Below are 21,533 nucleotides of genomic sequence, written 5' to 3'. Positions count from 1 at the left end.
TTATGACTCACCCTGTACAAAGTGAACAGTTTCACACCCTTAAATATAAACAATTACGAACTGTGTCAAGTGACTTATTCTCTCGTCCAGCACTGTAACGGAGAAGGCTACCGTTCAAATGAACATCTTCATATCTGAGCAAATAATTCCGTCACCGATATATATGTATTAGTAGCCCGACAGGCAAAATGCGAACAGGTTAAATTTGTGCATAATAATCCGCTGAATAAATTTAGCAGCGCGAATCCGCGATCCCTAAGAATACACAGAACGACCTACCCTTTGATCCGGAAAGGAAAGAACACCCCTATCCGCCGACGCAGGTGCGCATTCGAAAGGCGCGTGGATCGCAACCCCACCACCACCACCGTTTGGCGTGTACCACCATGCTCCACCGTGTACCGGACACATCTATAAAAGCCCTCATCGCGCGACCTGCTGGCTTCGAGTTTACTCGCCGAGCCCTTCGATCGGGATCTTCCGTAGGCCGAGCGTGGAATTTCGATTTTTGGTGAACTTGTGTGCGACCACGAGTAGCGACCGGTTCGTCGCTCGCAGCCCTCCGGCCAACTTCCGGTTACCTATTTTGTTTCGAATCCAAGGTGAAAAAATGATAGACACCGGAAAGAAGGGGTCGAACGCCGATTAAAGTGTGCGATTTTAACGAGTCCGAAGCAGCGCGTCAAACAATCTCGCACAGACCGTCGACGAATTCTCAACCGTTCTCCCTTCAAGATCCGCTATTTTCGTGCAATTCGTCGGCCGAATTGTAGTTCGAATCGCACCGCGAGAATCACACGTTCTGGCATAACTCACGTTTTCTCTGAGCAGATTTTCGGAACCGAATATCTCCGTCGAATCGGCATTATTTCGGGTAACGCGACGGCAACGCGCTAGAAATCATGTCGCATAAGCAAGTTTTGAATCAGTTTCGGAGACTTTGATGCACAGCAATTGGGGAAAATAGGAACCACAAGTTATTGTCATGTATGTCTCTCGGTTACAACGCTGTTTCCATGGGTCCGACACTTGCCTCATATTGTAGAGATTGCCTCGGGTTTGTGAAATTGTTTCGGAGCTGTCCGGTAATCAACGTGTTGAACACGATTGTGCCGCGTTAATCTTTGTCTCGAGACAATCCCTCCAGCGACGATTATTCAAACTGTATTTCACTTGTCTACGCACGTTACAAGCCATACTAGGTTTGCGGTTTTCTTGCGGTGAGCTTCGGTGCTGGACTCGTGTGCTACCATTGTCAAACTTTCGGCGCGTAGAAAATTGAAAACACGGGCTGTTGCAGAGCCAGGAGTTAAATGTTTCGTAATTTGTCGTGACATTTGTCGTGACGTTTTTCATGGCATTTTTCGTGGCATTTTTTAATGGTCAAATATCGTATTTGTTCGTAGGTGCTAGCCGTTCGGCAAAGTTACGCTGATTGAAATCGCGAATTCTAAAGATAATCTTTTGCGGTGTTTCGTTCGTTTCTTTTTTTATTAGGTCATTATTGAGAAACGATGACGCAATAAAAGAGTGATGACGTTCTTGACACTGTGCGCGTATACTCTCGCGTCGGAAAATTGGTCGAAATGCTTGGATTTCTTTTTAAACGTTAGACCGACTAGTTTTCTCGAGTATCAATCAATTTTTTTAGATTTCGATTGGTCGGGTAAGATAAAAAAATTAGAAGATAATGTTTTCTCAACATTTTCATGCGAGTCTCTAACGAAGATTTAAAGAAAAATGCGTTTCCTAAGCCTCGGTAACGTTGAAAATTTCATTAGGTTCGTGGAAAGTAGCAGTTTTTCACGAATTTCAAGCAAAAGTTTAACTACGCGTCGATCGATTTCAATACTGTTTTCTGCATGTGCGTAAGTTACCGATATCGGCAAAACGCATTATTTTAAATTTTCGTTCCGTGCTCGAGTAAAAAAGTTGAAGAAACATTTTTTAATATGCTTCATCGTCGCAATTAATTACGGTCTAAAAAATTCTCCAGAAAACTAGTCGATGTAACATTTCAACAATAATTGAAATCGTTTGAGCCAATTGTACACAAATTATTCGGTATGAAATAGTTGCGATAGGTCGGGATTCCGAAGTTCAAATTGATTATGAATGAGAGCTTTGTTAGTCCCGTGTCTGTTATAATAATGTTACCTGGAAGCTCGTTCCACCTATTCGGACCTTTCGGTGACGCGAAAGGGAGCAGTACGATTCGATGGAAATGATAATTAACTTGCCATGTTTATCTCAATTCTGAAGAAACGCCGTTGGGATTTCACCCGATTTATCGTCGTTTCTCTTCATTTCGCTAAATATTTTCTTCCCGCCGAGAATGGAAGCTTGATGCGCGTTATCCACTTCGCATTTATTCAATCGTTTTTCAAAGTCTTTAATCCACCGCTGACGAATCATTGCGATAAATAACTATGGCAGCTTCAATCGCGAACCAATAAATCATCTGCAACACTATTCTATTATACAATTCGTTCTGGGAGTTTGCTGTTCGAAAGACAAATTTTAAGCTTCGTTTTGTCATTTATACTTCGCTAAATAAACTGCCAAAGAGTGCAACAATTCTAATCGTTTTCTTTCTGCGGAATACTTAACAGAAAATTTCGAGATTTCGTTTCGCTATAGCAGAATTCTATTTCCATTACATAAAGTACACAAATGCGTCTTTAGAACCGGTCGTTTCAATAGCGATTGCAATTTTCGATGCTGAACCAACAAATTATCTGAGATAACACAATCTAACAATGTTTCTTTTTTTATTATTAGAAAGTAGATTTCGAAATTTCTTTTCGCAATAGTACATATCGCTTAATATACTGAAAAGGTCAGTTCGTGTCGCTATTTTTAACTCTCAAAAATATGGTTAATTGAGATAATATTATTGGCGAAATTCCAAGTCGTGTCGCTCTCTTTGAACAAGTGGCGAAATTAATTTGAAGGCAAACGTGTTTAATATTTCATTGATTGTTTGGACAGACTGCGAAAATATCGATGTAGCTCGACTTTATCCGCTACAATTGTTTACTTCCGGCCGGAGGCGCTTTTTCGTGGAAACTAATTGAATTTCGTCGGAGATTATAAAATTGTTGTGCCCCGATATCTCTTATTGAGTTTATTCAACGAAACATTCGGATTATTCTTTTTATTGTGTTTTCTAAAAAGTATACGACGATATTGAGCGGTCTTGCCCGGTAATTGGATCGATTTTAAATTCAATGTTCATTCCTTCGATTCTACAAGATCGAACGTGTATGAGAAAAATTGTGAGATACAAAACATATAATCGATCAATGATCAATCAATTTAACCATTAAACGCTTCTCGTGAAAATGACAATGAAAATTATGAATGGTCCTGACTTAACCAGTTGCACACTAAAGCACATATTGTTTCATCGATAACAATTGTTTTCTTTCCAGAAATGTACCTAGACCAGCAATTTTTTTATTCAAATCGTTATTCATATCTGTTTTATTAAATATTCTGCAATGCTCTAATTGCTGAAACGAGTGTTCGTATATAATTACATTTATGTACTTTTCTTGTTCAGAGTACAACTGGTCACATGGCGATCACATCCGAGAGCTCAGTGACGATTTTTATACGCACCTGGACCTTTATGATCATCTTCTGCTTTGCGAGCAACGCAGCTGGTATGTAGTATCTTCAATTTTCTATCGTTCAATGTTTTTGCATAACGAAACGTCACTTAACAGCTAGTCCCATCAGGTGTTCTATAATTTAATATTACTTCTATGTACACTTTTATTGTTCTCGCTATATTACGTGTCACGAATGTTAGAAAAAACAATTTAAAATACAACTAAATACTATCTGTTGCTATTAAATACTTATTAAACACAGTAGTTATTGAAATGAACAATCCTTGGCTGCATTTAATGTGTAATTTCATCATTACATAATGTGGAGAAATTCATAAATAGAAACATTATTTTAGTAACTTATTAGGTGTAGAATATATCATTGTTTAGACCAATAAATATCAGTGTTGAAGTAATCATACAAATAATTAAAAATTGGATGATTGAAAATTTGTGCAATAAATTCAATATAAACTAGGGAGTAAAACGGAGTCATCAGTTTTAAAACGGTATAATTATTTTTAACACTGATCTAAGTTACTTGAATTTTTCTGTAAATGTTAGAGCGACTAGTTCACTGTATAATGACTAAAATACTTTCTTTTTTAAATTTTGCTATTACTTGGAAAATTACTGGAAAAGAAACTCTCGTTATTTCACTTCTTCATCTGAGCCCATAATGAAAATTTAAAAAATGTATTTGGTACTTCTCGGTAACTTATAATCATGCTGATAATTTCATCGAAATTCGTGAAATACTGCGAATTTCAGTGGCTGTAGCTTATCCATGCGTCAACCGATTTCAATGAAATTTTCAACATGCGTATAATTCTCTTGGTATTAGTGTTTTTAAGTGTTACAGAAATTATAATAATACAGAGATTGCTATAGAAAATCTTCGAGCATAAAAACTCTTTCCCTGTTGTTTTGTGCTTTGATGAAATCAAATGATCTCAGATCCTCGAAAGTATAAACTCTGCTTGACATGCGGTATCCTTTACAATTACAGAACAGGGGGGATTGTTTTAAAAACATCAATTACACTTTTCTCAACGTGGTCCCGCAATAATTACGCAGTTTGTTACAATTATACGTTGCACTTTTCTTTCGTCTCGTTTGGAATAACACAATTAATTCTTTCAAAATGAAAGAGAATAGAAAATAACGAGTTTTACATAGTTTCGAACAGTTAATCGCAAATTTTTGGGATTGTTCACTTGAGACAATATATATCATATTGCTGCATAGGATCTGTTATCGCAGTGTACATTTTTTTAAATTTTCAATGAAGTAAAATATAAGGAAATATATAATATTTTATAAAATATATAACATTTAATAAAGTATATAATATTTTATAAAATATATATAACATTTAATAAAATATATAATATTTAATAAAATATATAATATTTTATGAAATATATAACATTTAATAAAATATATAATATTTTATTACAATACTTCGAGACAAAAGCGAAATAAAAGTGGAAATCAATTACGAACATTTGCGTCACAATGTAAACACCTATTATTTAACAATTTGGAAACACAGCTAAGTGATAATTGTGTCACAGAATTAAGAAGTTCAATGTAAAGGACAATTTATTCTCGTCGTTATCAACGCAGATAAAATCCGTTTCGTTAGGAGGATGTCACTCGACTCTGATCAGCGTACATAATAAACTCGACACATCTTCTTGGTAACGCGTCGAACAATTTAGTACTACGCAAACCGCGCGTGGGTAGCATGGAAAGTAGCCTAACTCTTTCCGACATAACGTAGCAATTTTCATTAGCGTGATAGGCTTCGAATGAAGGTTTATTGTGACTATCTACTTCTATCATTCTTTTCGTCCAATCTCTCGAATGGGAGTGAAATGATCTTTAAAATTTTTAATGGATACATTACGCGACTACTTCGCGGTGGAAGTAGGAAGTTTCTTTCGCATTGTAATGATTAATAACAATTTCGCTGGTGCAGATAGTAATCGTGCGAATTCTGCTTAATGGATCACTCGAATTACAAGATGAACTTGCTAACAGTTTCTCTGAAGCAACATTTACACTCTTTTAGGATGTTGCATTATTGAAAAAATACAAACTAAAATACAAACTAAAATACATGTAATTAAAATTCATTAAAAATACAAAGCATGTAATTGTCTTCATCGTTCTTCAAACGGTTTTAAAAGTTTCGCAGCCCGTTCAATATTTTATTTTCTTCGCAGCAATGAACATAATTATCCAGGGAGTATCGCTTAAATACTTCTTCCATTTTCCACTGAAGAAAGTTCAAGTTTCTCGAGACGAAAATGCACTCCTTTTTTAAGTACTGTGAACATTGATTTGTTTCCGTTCGCGTTCTAAAAACTACAAGCGAAACATCACGGATTTAAATTGTACTTGTTTTTACTTGGAACCTGAGTGGGTCGAACAAATTTTATTCGTGTATAAAATTTGTGTTAAATAAATCAACGATAAAATTAATTAAGTTTCTATTAAAATTATGAATATTCTACCGCGAATATTTTACTGTGAATATTTAATAGTGAATATTAAAATTAGTACGAAGTGTTCCGTTCAACATGCAATACTGCAATTATTGTTAAAATCATGCAACGTACATTGGTCCTGGTTCATTCGATTCTACTATTACAATTTTTACGAGATAGAAATAAACGTTGTGGATGAGTTCTGCTGCGTTTTCCCGGCAAACCAGGACGTTTCACGAGACAGAAAAGGGAAAGGTTGTTATATATCAACGAAACTTCGTAAATACTTTATCGAACAGTTATGACAGAAACACGATAAAACAATCGATTAATTTTTGTTACATTGACCATACTTGTTTCAGCTCCATTTCGAATCGTAACGTCGCAAATGCCGAATTGAGATCTATAAAAAATTGAATTCGTTGCGTCGTGTACTTAATTGTTGGTTAGCTTCTTTCATTTCAATGTTTGAATTATTAAATAATAATAAATACTTTCTTACCTACGTTGATGATAAAGCATTTTATCATTTTGCAAATATTTTTGTAACATATATTACGTTTCTTTTATACATGTAATTAATATCTTACTTTCATTATAGTGAGTAGGTTTGTAATTTTTATTAACGAATTGCGGCTGAAATATTTATAAACATTGGAACACGTGGTAACTTTACCTTGGAACTTAATTTTTTTAATGACAAGAGGTTTTCAACTTCTACTTAAAAAGTCCGAGCAAGTTTCTAAACGATAATGTTGCATCTATTAAAAGCTCCTGGTACCCTATTAATTTGTTTATCATAATTAAACTGCAAATATTCCCAAGAAATGAGATTTATTAAGAGCTTCCCTTAGAGCAAACTCGGAAGATATACTTTTAGCATACTCCGTCAACAATATGTATATTATTAATAATAATATAAAAATGCGGGAAGCTAATATCATCTTTGCCATCACGTGCATATATATTAACATTTAAATGCACCTGATGGAAAATATGATATTTGCTTCCCGCATATTTATTTACTATGCACTAATGAACAAAGCTAGATATAATTAACGAATTTAAATTATTGCCTGTGTATTATACACTTAAGATCGTAATGGATGCAAACCTAAACACGATAAATATAACAATAATAATATTAATAATAGTAATCTAATTAAATTGAATTTTATTACGTGTTGATTTTATTAGATAAAAAATATGTAGTTGTGTAATAATAATATTAATAATAGTAATCAAATTAAATTGAATTTTATTACGTGTTGATTATATAAGATAAAAAATATGTAGTTGTGTGCAATGTTCTTGCTTCCAAAATGAGTTCAAACTACTCTCCAGGTTTATTATCAAACTTATTATTTCATTAAACTATTTTAGCAAAAGTGGAAAAAACAGTTTCAGTGTGTCCCGAAAATTCGAGGCTGTCCTTCGTCTTCCCTACATTCGTAAGAAGGGAACAATTCGAAGTTAATTTGATCGATAACAGGGCTGTTTCATTAAAGGCTCAATTTATTTCCCTGCGAGCATAAAAATCGCCATGGACCGTGCAAAACGGTTACGGTGTTGATTTTATTTATGGACCACGGAGTACCGCCCCCCGCGGAAAAGAAAGTCCACGACACCGATCATTATATTGGAATGTAAACAAATAAGAAAAAGGACTCCTCGATTAATCCTGTTCCCAGGCACGCGGAAAGTAATTATGTGCGTATGCTGGCCTCCCTCACCTTTCTCTCGCGGGCGTAAACTTATTAACCGTGTTATAGATCGCCGAAGCTTTACGTGAAATTCAACGAAATGTGAAATCACGATCCACGGGACAAAGCGCTACAAGAGAAAAAAGAAATTGCTAGCGCTGCGGAATTCACACCATTTCACACGAACGTCGATTATTTTCACTAACGCGTTGCCGGCCGGTGAACGTTTTACAGCAGCGACGTCGCGACCGTTTACACTTGAAAATAATTGACAGTGTATCTTTGATGCAGTTTATTTGAACGGTATTTTTAGAGTGAAACTTCAGAATCCAGGCATTTGATACGACCTATACAGGGTGTCTCAGCTAAAGGAGCACGCTCGAGTATCTATCTCTGTTATTTTTGGAGGTATCGAAAAATTTGATTAACAAAAGTTTTTCAGTTCAGAAAGATGAATAATATGAACATAATAATAATAATTTGTTCGTAGCTGGAGAATTTTCCGAGATTTCATGGTCATCTTCACTTTTTTATATTACAATCATATATTGTTTTAAACATTATATATATATATATATATATATTTAATTATTTAGGGTGAACAAAGTAACATGATCCATATCTGTTCCTGATAATGTACAAACATATCAAATGTTTATGACAATCTTTCCCTTCTACATTTTTACATATTAGCAAAAATATCTAAAATATTCACAGTAATCGAGTTACTTCGTTCATACTAATTGGTATCTTAGAAAATTTACTGTATATTTCCTGTGTTCACGTGTTGAATTTATCAATGAATTTACAGTCACTAATTATATTATTTATATTGTAAAATAATATTGTAAAATAAGTATATAATATATACTTTATTATATATACTTTTATTTACAATAAGTATATTGTAAAATAAGCTTTGATGATTTTATAACAATTTTATATATATATATATATATATATATATATAGTATTCATTAAGATTCCCATACTAGAATATGAAATTTCCTTCAATTAGTTTACCGAATTTGTTTTCTAATCCATTTTTACGCCCATCCTATTTTACCGCGTAGGCAATAACAACGATTTTCAGTGGCGAATATTCTTGAATACCAACAAAAGAAATTAATTTTTATGACCTCACGGCCTTTAAAGGTTCGCGCATGATCTACAAACAGTTATTAACAGTTAATAACAGTTCATGTTATTGTGAAAAGTTTTCTCCACTGACACAGAATGCTTTCATTACATATGATTTTTCGTTGCATGAATAACTTTCTCGCTTTGAAGTTGCAATTAGTGTTCGGATAATTAAAAACTTGTGATTCACCGTTGAGAATTTCCAAATTAATTTTCCAATAGTATCAATTTCAATTCAGTTCTTATGTAAAAGAATATTTCTAGGATTCTTCTTGACGCATTGCAGACAACGTTTAGCTAACAAACTTATCTCCTAGAAGCTCTGAATAGGTCAAGAACATCAATTGTTCAAAAATATGTGAATGTAAAGATACTGCTCTTAATGTATCTTCTCTAGAAATTTTTTTAAACAGTCTTTAGTAATAACGATTCTATAGAGATACAACGATGTCGACAAAGAGTTTGAATGCTAGATTCATTATTATTTGGCAAATAAAAAGGATGTCATGCTTGTAACGCCAAACACCATGCAAAGCGCATGTCGCAATAGGCCCTCAATGATTCTTTCTTCTAAGTATTGCAACAACGTTTACTACTCAAATTTCTGTAGATAACTTCGTTTCTTAGGTGATCAAAGTTATGCACAACTCCTTCTTAGATTATCTCATTACTCTGTGCAAAATGGTTTTCGCTGAAGGCTCTCCTTTCTGCAGGTTAATTTATATTAAATAGAAGCGGAAATAACTACAGCATTGTTACCGAGTAGTTTCTAGAAAAAAAGTTCTCATTCTGTCTGCAAATAACTGCACTAGTCTACTCTCAAGTCATTAGACAGTAGTGAATTCCACAGACTTTCCTACAACGTCTCCATAAATTATGTTTCTTTGTATTAGAATACACAACAAAATCTGTACAAATGATGCAAGATGATTTGATAACAATTCAGAATTTCCAGTAGAAAATACGCGTTTCAAGTACACACAGTTACGTATAAAAATGTTCATTCACTTTCTCACGTATTAAATAGCTTCGCTAAATCATTATCAAATAATTTGCTTGTGCAGACAATTATTTAGGGTGAACAAAGTAACATGATCCATATCTGTTCCTGATAATGTACAAACATATCAAATGTTTATGACAATCTTTCCCTTCTACATTTTTACATATTATCACAAATATCTAAAATATTCACAGTAATCGAGTTACTTCGTTCATACTGATTGGTATTTTAGAAAATTTACTGAATATTTCCTGTGTTCACGTGTTGAATTTATCAATGAATTTACAGTCACTAATTATTATTTATATTGTAAAATAATATTGTAAAATAAGTATATAATATATACTTCATTATATATACTTTTATTTACAATAAGTATATTGTAAAATAAGCTTTGATGATTTTACAACAATTTTGTATTTAAGCAAGGACGACAGTTAATATAGCAAAACACACGTTGACGAGTCTAACGCAATATCAGAAGCATTATTGTCTGTGATTGATAGGTCGGGTCAAGAAACTGATATTAGCTGCAAAAAGCATTCATAATAGGCTGGTTGGCTTAAGAAGGACTACCGTGGCCAATCATAACGAAGTTCATGCAACTTCGTTAATGGGATCATCCCGCGGCCTACTAATCCGCCGCTTCCATCGGAGGCTGGAAATTTTACTTGTATATTCGGGGTCCCTCCCCCCTCCCCCCGGTTTATATACTGTAAGATTAACTACTTCACGCGTTCCGGGAGTTCGGTCCTGGTAACCTGTTGCTAATCCCTGGAAACTGTGCTAACGTTTTCTCATCGATTTCTGTTTTTACTGAAAATTACTTGAGAAGTTATATACACCCACGAACCGTGGTAATACGTTTGAGAGCTACCTCTCTACATGAAATTTTATTTCATTTAGCAGTTTATATTAATAATTAAAATCATGCAGTTTTTAATATAGTTCTACGAGTGTTTGGTCAAAGAATTTCTGAGAACCGTGGGCGTGCAACAATTTCTGTGATAAATACGTTTCAACACGATTTTATATAGATAAGTATGATGTTTCAGTGAATCTTCGTCATTTTTAAAAATAAAACTATGATTGATATATTTCACAACATTTTATCGAATTCAAATGTCGATTCACGCGTTCCGTTAATCCTCAGAATGCTTTTGACGCAGTCTTTGAAAATATATTAAACAAATAGCTTCTTTCTGTTTACGTGGTCACGATATTTTTAGAAAATGTTACGCTGTCATTTCGATGACATCGGTTTTGTATAAAGTACATTTACTTTTGAGAAAACATAACAATTGACTAAGAAATAATGAAGTTACTTTTTTCATTTCTGACTGATTTATCGTCAAATTTATTCGATTTTAAGATCGCCGTCTCAAAGTGAATATATTGCAACAAGTTTTTCATAGAAACTCGTTTTTTTCGTGGTCAACTCAAGCGAAACTTTTTACCTCGCCATGGCGCGCCATGGGGAAAGTTGTTAACGTTCTGGAGTATAAAAGTCGTTACTAAGAAATAAATGTTACTTTCTAATGAGATATTTCATTCTCTGACGAAATAAAGCATAATTTTATTAGTAAAATTTGCTCATTAACTTCGGATTAACAGAAACACATATATATTTTTGAAAGAAAAAAATATACTATCTTTGGCAAAGTCATTAATGCAGTAAAATGAAAATAATAATCTAATATATATAATCTAATATAATCTAATATATATATACATTAGATTATTATTTTAATAATATATAATCTAATATAATCTAATATATATATATTAGATTATTATTTTCATTTTACTGCATTAATATAATGTATATATATATATATATACATTAGATTATTATTTTAATAATATATAATAATAATATATTTTAATAATATATAATCTAATATAATCTAATATATATATATATATATTAGATTATTATTTTTATTTTACTGCATTAATGCCTGTGCCAAAGATAGTATATTTTTATCTGATAATTTAGAAACAACTTTACGTGAACCTAATCGAAATAACCTTTTAAATGAAAAAAATCGAAACAACTTGCCCCCGGTACTTCTAGCCCCGGTCTCCCCTACATTAAAAAAAGCTTACATTATTAGAAGAATGGCTGGACAATCGTGTGATATATTTTCAGAACAAACACCTGTTTCATCTCGGACGTGCCTACGAACTTTCGGTCTGGTTATTTGGATCAATGGGCAGGAAACGTACCCAAAAGTAAATAAGGAAAGAAAAGATAGGGCGGGAAATAAGAAAGCAAATTAGAGAAAGGGGTGCGAAGTGTTTAGGGAGTCTTTGGTAAATGTGAACAATAGACTAGCAAAGGTTCGATGCCAAAACGTGGGGACAAATGATACAAACCATACGATGATTGATGTAAGATCATACGATGAAGAAGATATCGAAAGAAATCTTTCGATAGAAATAACCATTTTGTTGAAAAATCAACAAGTCACTTCCATAAATGCAATCTAATTATTCTATTTGACTATTAATTCGAGATAATTATTACTCTCCTTTCTAGTACTGAAACCGTGGACCATTATTAGCTTTTCTATAGACCGTAACGTGAAAATTTCAATTAAACTCTGTACTCTGGGCCCATTGTTCTGGTCCACTAAAAAGTGGTAGACTACGAAACTGAACCGAAAAGAGAGCTTTTTTTAAGAAACAACTTTCACACGGCTGAAACAGCTGAGAAGACAGTCGCGACGTTTTCAATTAAGGGCACAAAGACCACGTAAAAAGCCAGCACTGGGTATCAAAAATCGACAAATGAGACTTTCAACTGCCGAGACACATAAACATTGAATGAGATCAGGATCAGCAAAAAGTATTATTCCGGGACGAATCGAAATTCAATCGTATTTCTTCTGACGGATTGCGACACGCGAGGCATCGTTCTGCGGAAGATTTGCAGCCACAGTGCATTTTACTCATTTCTTTCCTTTTCGTCTTAAACTCTTGTTCGCTACTGTACATACAGCTCGGTCATTGAGAAGCCTACTGATAGGTTTCTGGCAAATCAAGCGTGAAAACAATTTCAGACAAATCGACGTTTATTTGAAAGTGCAGCATCTTGCTAATGCCTCTAGTCTCGAACATTTTTTCGCGCGGCGAATTAAGTCGGCATCGACGACAAGTTAAAACGTAGTTTTCGTTACGATTCCCGCCGCGCATCCCCTGCAAAGGTGGCAAGAAGCAAACCTGGGAAACAGATTCTATGTCCTGTCGCGAGCATGGGAATCGGAAACTCAATTGTCTGCCGTGTCAGCCGGCCGATGGAACTGCATACGAAAACGACTGTTTTCTCTCGCGTGCATCTTCTACACATGTACATTTTCATAACACGCGCGTCATTCGAGCGTTTTACGTTCCGTCCTGCTACGGTCCTTGATTCAGCTATATACATTTATAGTCTGTTTCACAAGAGACTGGATACGATATCTGCGAAACTTGATATCCAATTAAGGAGAGATCGTTCCAGTATAAACATATGCAGACCGCTCTGATACGCGTTTGATTAAAATCACCTGCAATGTACATCGGGAAATTCGAAATTTGTCGTTCCAGTGAAATTTAAGAAGAACAACCATCGTATTTAAATGTACAGAAAATCGGTTCAACTCTCAGCTGGTACGATGATCTTCGCAAATGCGACTCGTAAAAAAAGAAATAAAAAGTGCAACAGATCTGTTAATTGTATTTTAAGTGAACCAATCATTCTGTTTTATTCTTGGCATGTGTATGAAATGATAGGAACATGGAATATTAAACTCCCCTTTGATTATCAAGTCTTAAGCACTCTCTTTTTGTACTTTTAAAGTTCAAATATTATAGAGTTCTAAACATTTGTCTCGAAAAATCGTTAAGAGAAACGAATATGAAAATTCATTCAATTAATAAGCATGTAGTAAATAATTGAATTTTGTTTAGTGGAATCATATCGAAGTCGAAAGCTTCCATACAACATTGCAAATTTTATAGAAAGTACAAAACAGCTGAATATACCAAAGCTAAATCTTATGGTTTCTGTACGCAAAAACCGAGCATATATATATAGACGAGAGTATGGCAATTCTTCGATTAGAATTCCGCGTGCACCTTGTGGAATGTAGTCTGAACCCCGAAACTATTATTGCAACGCGAGATACATGTTACGTCCTATATTACACCCATGAAACATCGTCGAATACGTCGCAGATTTTTCATAACTGTCTATTGCCAAATAATGGTCATTCTGTATATGTTCAGTTTTTCATACATTTCTTCTTCGCATTATTACAAATAATGCGACACGAATAATTATGCTACCAACGTGTACAAAATAAGAGACTGTGCAGTTTTTGCTAATCGACCAGCGAAATAATCGTAAAAATCATTTTCTTGTGCAAATGAACGAAAGCACAGTTATTTCAAATGCAATGTAAATCTTCTCTAAAATTTGATATCCGTTGGAAATCAAACGGAATTCTGTTGGGATTTGTAAATATAGCCAAACTTTCCACCGTGCACGATAGGAGTTATAACACGACTTTATTATCTTTGATATTTCAATTAAATCCTTGCCGTTCGTTGGAATGATTTTTGACAGGATTCCCTATGGCGGCGCGAATGTGTTTCAACGATTCTGTTTGCACTTCGATCGATCGAGTCGCTTGAAATGGGGAGAAGTGTAGATTTAACTTTTGTTAATACACAAGAATTCAATTTGATAGCGGAACAGGTTTCTATGCGGTACTCGTGCGCCGGGTCTCAATGAAGCCCCGTGTATCCATTTTCTTCTTTCTGCACACGTCAGGTACTTAGGCACGCTGTTGAGGTTTTAATTAAACCAATTCACCGGGAAAATGCCCACGTTCTGATTATTTTAGACACCATTTTAAGAATCCTAATGAGACTCGCCCACATTAAAGCATTCTTTAACCTTCGCCACTGAAGATTATGGGCCGCGGAAACTCCCTTCACGATCCCGCGTTACAAAAGAAACGTCAAATTAGGTGAATCGCCCGATGCATTTAAGCATTAGCGGGTTCTCTTGAATTGAGATTTCCTTCTTTTAATCTTTCTTAATTAAACTAGAAACAACGCATCTTTAGTTCCCCAATGAGATACGACTGGTCCGATGATTATCATTCGAATTTGCGTGAAAAGACAATTTTATTAAACGATGACCGTTGCTTTTATTAACGAATGCATCAGTTCAGAAGTAGAATAGGATTTTATTGAATTTTATTGCAGTTGTTGTATTCCAATCTTATGCAGATTTGACAGTGATAGTTTGTAAATAGTAATAATAAAGGAATGTATATTTGTATTAACATTAAGAACGTTATTTTCATACTTAAACATTGCAATGTAATGTTCTAATAGCATCGCTTTGAATTCTAATCAATATTTATGTAATGAAACATTATTTGTTCTAGGTTCTTGCCTGAGCTATGGCCATTCGTGCTGGGGAGGTACGCTTTTATTCGTCAATATAATTGTAGCAACATTATTCCTATATTATAACATAGGATTATATTATGGATACTATTATATATTTTTTTATTATATTATTATATTATGGATATATATAGGATACTATTATGACCGTGCATACATTAAATTAGATCGCGAATAACATACGAAGCACTTTACGAATTTTCTTTTTATCGAAAACAGCTTGCATACTGACGTTTATAAATCTGCATATCCTTTATCAGAAATAACAAATTATTCTCATTCATTTATTGATTAATTTTAGATAATTGTAACGTAGTCATTTCTTAGAAAATCATATTTTCTCCACTGCAGCGAGAAATTATTGTGGTTTACGATGATATAAATCATGCTGTCTGGTATGCAGAAGATTAATTAGTCGAAGCACAGCACCTCGAAAATGAATTATCGTTACGATTCCCGTTTAATTTGAACTCGAAGTTCTGTGTTGTACACGCGAGTTTCTAAAACTATTTAACGGAACAGAGGCTTCGAAAATTTTCTCGAAATGCTTCGCGTAGCGCATGCAAATAGAAGAAGAAACATTTTGCATTTTGCTTTTCGACTTCAAAGGCGTCGAAGCGTTGCGATGCAACGCGGCACAATTCGGTTTTCTTCCTATGCATTTATGTATAACAATCCCTGATACGTACCTAGAAATGGTGCAGATCGTCATAACTTTCAATACGCCAAAGAATTTCATGTTTTCCTTTAACGTGTGTCTGCGGCTCGAAGCATAGAATATGCAGCGAGCATTGTGCTATCGAATAACATATTGTTAATTCCTAACTATGACAACTACTTCTTTGAATATATTACTTATAACCAGAATCAGCCACAATTAAGGCTTAACGTAACAATAATTGATAATTACAGCAACTATTTCACACGTATTCAAATAATTACACGATTGCAAACAAACGTGAGTACTAACAAAATAGAGCAAATCGAGATAGACTTGAGATTTTATAATACCATATTTAATATATTTTATATTTATAAATTTTAACATTTCAGTTTAGATTCCATTAACTAATTTTGCCTTTTTTTTTAATCTTTCGAGCTTGACATTCGTCGGTCAATAAATTAATAATACATTGAAATTCAGTGCAAATTATAAAAATAGAGAATGTTCCAGTTAGAATGTAATCATTTGCTTATGATCTTTGAAAAAATAACGAAAGCGACAAAAAATTGTCTGAGATTCTGTTTCATAATTATAAGTTGCTTCGATCTTATATAATATTTGTAATAATCGAGTGTTTGCGAAACCAGTCAATGTGACTGGTTTCTGATCTTTTCTTTTGCAATTCCTCATACCATAAAAATGTTTCTACGAGAAAGTAGTCGAGCTCCTTTATTCAAGCATACAGGGTGAGTTTCGTAACATAACGACCTGAAATAACTCAGGAAATATTTGTTCTACGAAAAAATGTTTCAGATAAAAGTTGCATAGCATCGAGGGGAGGCATTCTAATGTTTCATTCAGGATACGAAGGACACACACCTTCAAATTTTTAAATAGAATAGTTAATATTTCTTCCCGAATGTGGATGAAGCGTTGAATTTTACATAACAATTATTACACCAAATGGGATCTAAGATATATAGTTACCGAGGTATTAACAAAATAAGTTCGATTTTAAGCAACGTTCTCTGCTCATTACAATCAATACAATTACGTAATCTTATTATTAGAGAACGAGAAACATTTTCAAGAGTTTTTACTATTATTGCAAAACATACATAACTTATTGTTGCAACATCTAGGACTGTGTTTTCCAATACTGATCTGCACAAACAAAGTTGACTGACCACGTTGTGTTAACAGTCACGTTGATTAATGGTCTTATATATATATAATAATATATATATAATATAATAATATATTATATAATATATAATATAATATATAATATATAATATAATATTATATAATATATAATATATAATATAAATATATATATATATATATATATATATATATATATATATATAATAAACGTAATTTACTTTGCTTTACTGATTAGAATACTATATGCCCTCTAAAAGCCGTGCAACTTCTATCCGAAACATTTCTTCGTGCATTTTACGAGTGCAATATTTTACGAGTTTTCAGAGATCGTCATGTTTCGAGACTTACTCTGCAGAAATATACAATAATATTAAATATACAATAATATATAAATATACATAATAGAAATCGCACGAAGTCAAAGATAAATCCGATCTTGTAATTGTTATAAAAGAACGTATACCAACCCCGTTAAAAGAGCTCGATGGTTCCGACTGTTGAAGCAAGCCTAAGCAATGTTATTATTTGACGATATTAATTTGTTGTAGGTCATGGTAAACGCAGCGGCGGACATAACAACGCTTACTTAGTTTCGACGAAAACGATGAACGACATACAGCAGGACGTGCCATCGCTCGCGAAGGAACAATGGATACTCTCGCGTTTAATTGCCCGACCTTTGATGTCCACAAAATATCGAGGAAGATGGGACCGACCGTTCAAAATAAAATCGCATTTTCCGCAGCACTGGGAAAACGGGGAACTGAACTCGCACGTGTACAGTGATACGCCGATTAGGTGAATGCAACAAGCATATATAAAAAGAGATTGCATGTCAGTAAGATTTTCTTAAACTTGTACTAAAGGATGTACAAATAGATCATCCAATTAAATCGAATGCGTCAGAGATAAAAAAAAATATTCGAAAACAGAAATAATGTTCTCGGTCATTTCTCCATCGTAAAATAATTAGCACAAGATTACTCGTGTTTCCTGTAAGGTTTTTGTCTTTTCCGGAAATCTATGATTTCTGTGAATTTAATCTCTGACATTCCAAATTTCGTCTCAGCTCTATTATTATACTGTATCATACTTTTAAAAAATGCTGAATTATGTCAATCCGCTGGTTTCGTTTGTTCTTGATGAATAAAGGGCGCGATTTAAATGAACAGGATTGTAAATTTTGAGGTTGTTGCGCTAAACTAAATCTTTCATCAAGCTGATCTTGTTCATCGCTCGTGTTGCACTCATTTTGCAGAGATCAAAATAATAACGAAGATCAAGACGATGGGAAAAAGAGGAATATTGGCGGCATCGAGGACATAGTGGAAGGCATTAACGACGAACAAAAGGAAATTCCGGAGATTCTCTTAATATCGAACAATGCAGAACACGAACAGGATAGGAAACCGCAGAACGTAGAACTGATTAAATTTCTGGTGAATTGAAGAATTATAAATTTATTCAAAATTCCACGTAATATTCAAAGCCTGATGACGTGTCGTTCTTATTTTCAGAGTGATAATTTGGAATGAGATGATTCTAACGCAACTGTGAAACAACACTATGTAAAATAGAAATTGTCATAAATGTATCGTGATTCGATTAAGGAGATTATTGTTTAAGCTGTTTGATTAGTGGTTCTTTTTTCTCGAATAAAATTGAGTGAATGTCTCATCAATATTGGTACTCCCTCCTTCCTGATGAAATTCAATTTTGAATTCGTACTAATAAAGTGATCATCGCTGTCGTTGCGTTGTCTGCTCTAATCGCGTCTTTGCAAAATCTTTCTGTACTTTGAGATTATATTAGCAGTTTGACTGTCACGCCACCCGTCTCGAAATGTGATAAAATCGAAGTACTTTGTTTAATCAAATTAAAATTGAGAAATTATATTGCACGACATCGATCAACTTCTTCAATGTTCTTACGTCTTGCGGATCTTAATAAAATTGGGAAGATATAACAGATTTGCGTAATAATTGATTTTCAAACGTGAGCAAAAATAATTCCGTCGCTCGAATATGGGTGACGCGACAGTCAAAGCGTTAACGAGAAGATAATTGGTAAATCGGCTCTTTGTGTAATTTTATTATTAATTATCTCGCAAACAACATGATGAAAGGCAAGCTATGTTAAAAGATGACGACAAAATGATAAACACGCTAAACGATCGAAGATAGACAAACTTTACTGTAAGCGATACTATGACGACGAAACTAGAAACACAGAATTTGTTCTAGGTCTAGTGGCATCAAGATTACGTGACAAACTAAACATTATTGTATCGTTGCGTATTTACATTAATTAATAGTTTCATAGTTTCACGCGTTTGCTCATCATTGCACAGAAGGCGCGGTGAGATTAATTTATCATTAAGCTCGTGGTTGATTTAATAGTCGGAAGTCAAGATATGTGATTACGTTACGATTTCCTATTATACTTATTATATATGTATGTATATATGTATACACTATTCTACTATTGTATTATGCATATATTGTACTGTACAATTGTTTCTCTCAAAATTATAACAGAACTTGACGCATAGATATGTCACATATAAAAATATAGCACATGGAAACTCAATTGCGATTTTAATTATATTGTAAATTAAACTGTTTGAACTACATCGTTGAAACACAGTTCAATTGGCCGTTATGATTGCTTCACCTACGCTCCTTATGCTTTAAATCCTGTTTCATTTCTTCGGTAAAGAAAATATAATACTTCGTTCACAAGCGACACGATTTTAATCGAATTAACGTAACTCTATCTATTGAACAGTTATCGAATTTTCAACCATGTTTTACATTTTTGTAAGATAATACGTTCTTTCTAGCCTACCTACTATTTAAAAAATCTATTTCATCTAGTCCCGTTTCACAGCCATTAGCTCGATGCAGTCACCAGGACGACTCGTAATCAAATCCTGACGTTCGATATATACCGCGTATTACGTTTCCGAAATTCTCGCGATGTATCACAATTGCGTCGAGTTAATTAGGCTGGCGTGTGACGTCGCGTCGGCGCGAAGAATGCAACAACAATTTTTTCCTCGAGACATGTCGAAAACCGTTGCTCCTTTACGAATCATGGGCGCGATCCCAAGCACGATATTAAACGTGGAATTGAGAGCGAAATTGAGAGCGGAATTGAGAGCGGAATTGAGAGCGATCTAAGCACGATTTCAAGCACGATTTCAAGCACGATTTCAAGCACGATTTCAAGCACGATTTCAAGCACGATCTCAAGCACGATTTCAAGCGCGTTCGACTCGGCTTCGCTCAGCTCGGCACGGCTTTGCTCAGTACGGCTTTGCTCACTTGGCTTTGCATCGACTAGGTCAGCTCGGCTTAGCTTCGCTCAGCACGAATCGATCGAAATGTCTTATCGAACAGAAGCGAATATCACGGATCGCGTTAAACACGATTTATAATTGTCGAACGACGACTCATGGGCCCGATCCCAAGCTCGATCTTCAGCGCGATCTGAAACGCGTTCGACCCAGCTTCACTCAGCTCGGCACGGCTTTACTCAGTACGGCTTTGCTCGCTTGGCTTTGCATCGACTAGGTCAGCTCGGCTTGGCTTCGTTTAGCACGGGTCGAATAAAATGCCCTATCTAGCAGACGCGATCGGAAACGAATTGCGTTAAACGCGATTCATAATTGTCGAACGACGATTCATGGGCCCGATCCCAAGCGCGACCTTACACGCGTTCGACTCGGCTTCGCTCAGCTCGGCGCGGCTTTGCTCAGTACGGCTTTGCTCGCTTGGCTTTGCATCGACTAGGTCAGCTCGGCTTAGCTTCGCTCAGCGCGGGTCGAATAAAATGCCCTATCTAGCAGACGCGATCGGAAACGGATATGTCACCACGGATTGCGTTAAACGCGATTCGTAATTGTCGAACGACTCATGGGCCCGGTCCCAAGCGCGATTTTCAGCGCGATCTCTAACACGATCTCAAAAACGCAATCTCAATAGCGCGATCTCAATTGCGCATCTCAATATAGCGCGATCTCGATATACCGCGATCTCGATATACCGCGATCTCAATATACCGCGATCTCAAACACGCGATTTCAATAGCACGATCTCAATATAGTGTGATATCAAACGCGATTTCAATAGTACGATCCCAAACGCGATCCCAAACGCGATCCCAAAAAGGGTTGTCAAGCGCGATCTCAAGCTTCTTCGATTTCGAGAAAAATGATAATAAAAATATAATATTATAACCCAACCGAAGTCGACGATGATATACACCGACTGAACG

At 34.8% G+C, this 21,533-nt stretch overlaps 1 protein-coding gene across 1 annotated transcript; it reads left to right on the top strand.

The window, feature by feature from the left end:
* Nucleotides 1-433: 433 nt before the first annotated feature.
* Nucleotides 434-19,844, top strand: CCHa1 (neuropeptide CCHamide 1). Its single transcript, XM_033476932.2, has 6 exons — nt 434-602; nt 3,566-3,668; nt 15,403-15,438; nt 17,804-18,053; nt 18,514-18,694; nt 18,773-19,844. The coding sequence occupies exons 2-6, from the start codon at nt 3,581-3,583 to the stop codon at nt 18,788-18,790; spliced, it is 573 nt and encodes a 190-aa protein (XP_033332823.1). The 5' UTR covers nt 434-602; nt 3,566-3,580; the 3' UTR covers nt 18,791-19,844.
* The last annotated feature ends 1,689 nt before the right edge of the window (nt 19,845-21,533 follow it).

This window comes from Megalopta genalis, chromosome 13 (genome assembly GCF_051020955.1).
Source record: "Megalopta genalis isolate 19385.01 chromosome 13, iyMegGena1_principal, whole genome shotgun sequence".
Lineage (NCBI taxonomy): Eukaryota > Metazoa > Arthropoda > Insecta > Hymenoptera > Halictidae > Megalopta > Megalopta genalis.
The sequence above is the reverse complement of the archived record's forward strand: the minus strand, read 5'-3'. Positions and strand labels throughout refer to the sequence as shown.

Excerpts from the sequence above, each read along its gene's own strand:
- CCHa1 (XM_033476932.2), top strand. The coding sequence starts at position 3,581 with ATGGCGATCACATCCGAGAGCTCAGTGACGATTTTTATACGCACCTGG. Across the intron at positions 3,669-15,402 it reads CTTTGCGAGCAACGCAGCTG|GTTCTTGCCTGAGCTATGGC; the intron begins GTATGTAGTATC and ends TATTTGTTCTAG. Across the intron at positions 18,054-18,513 it reads TACAGTGATACGCCGATTAG|AGATCAAAATAATAACGAAG; the intron begins GTGAATGCAACA and ends CTCATTTTGCAG.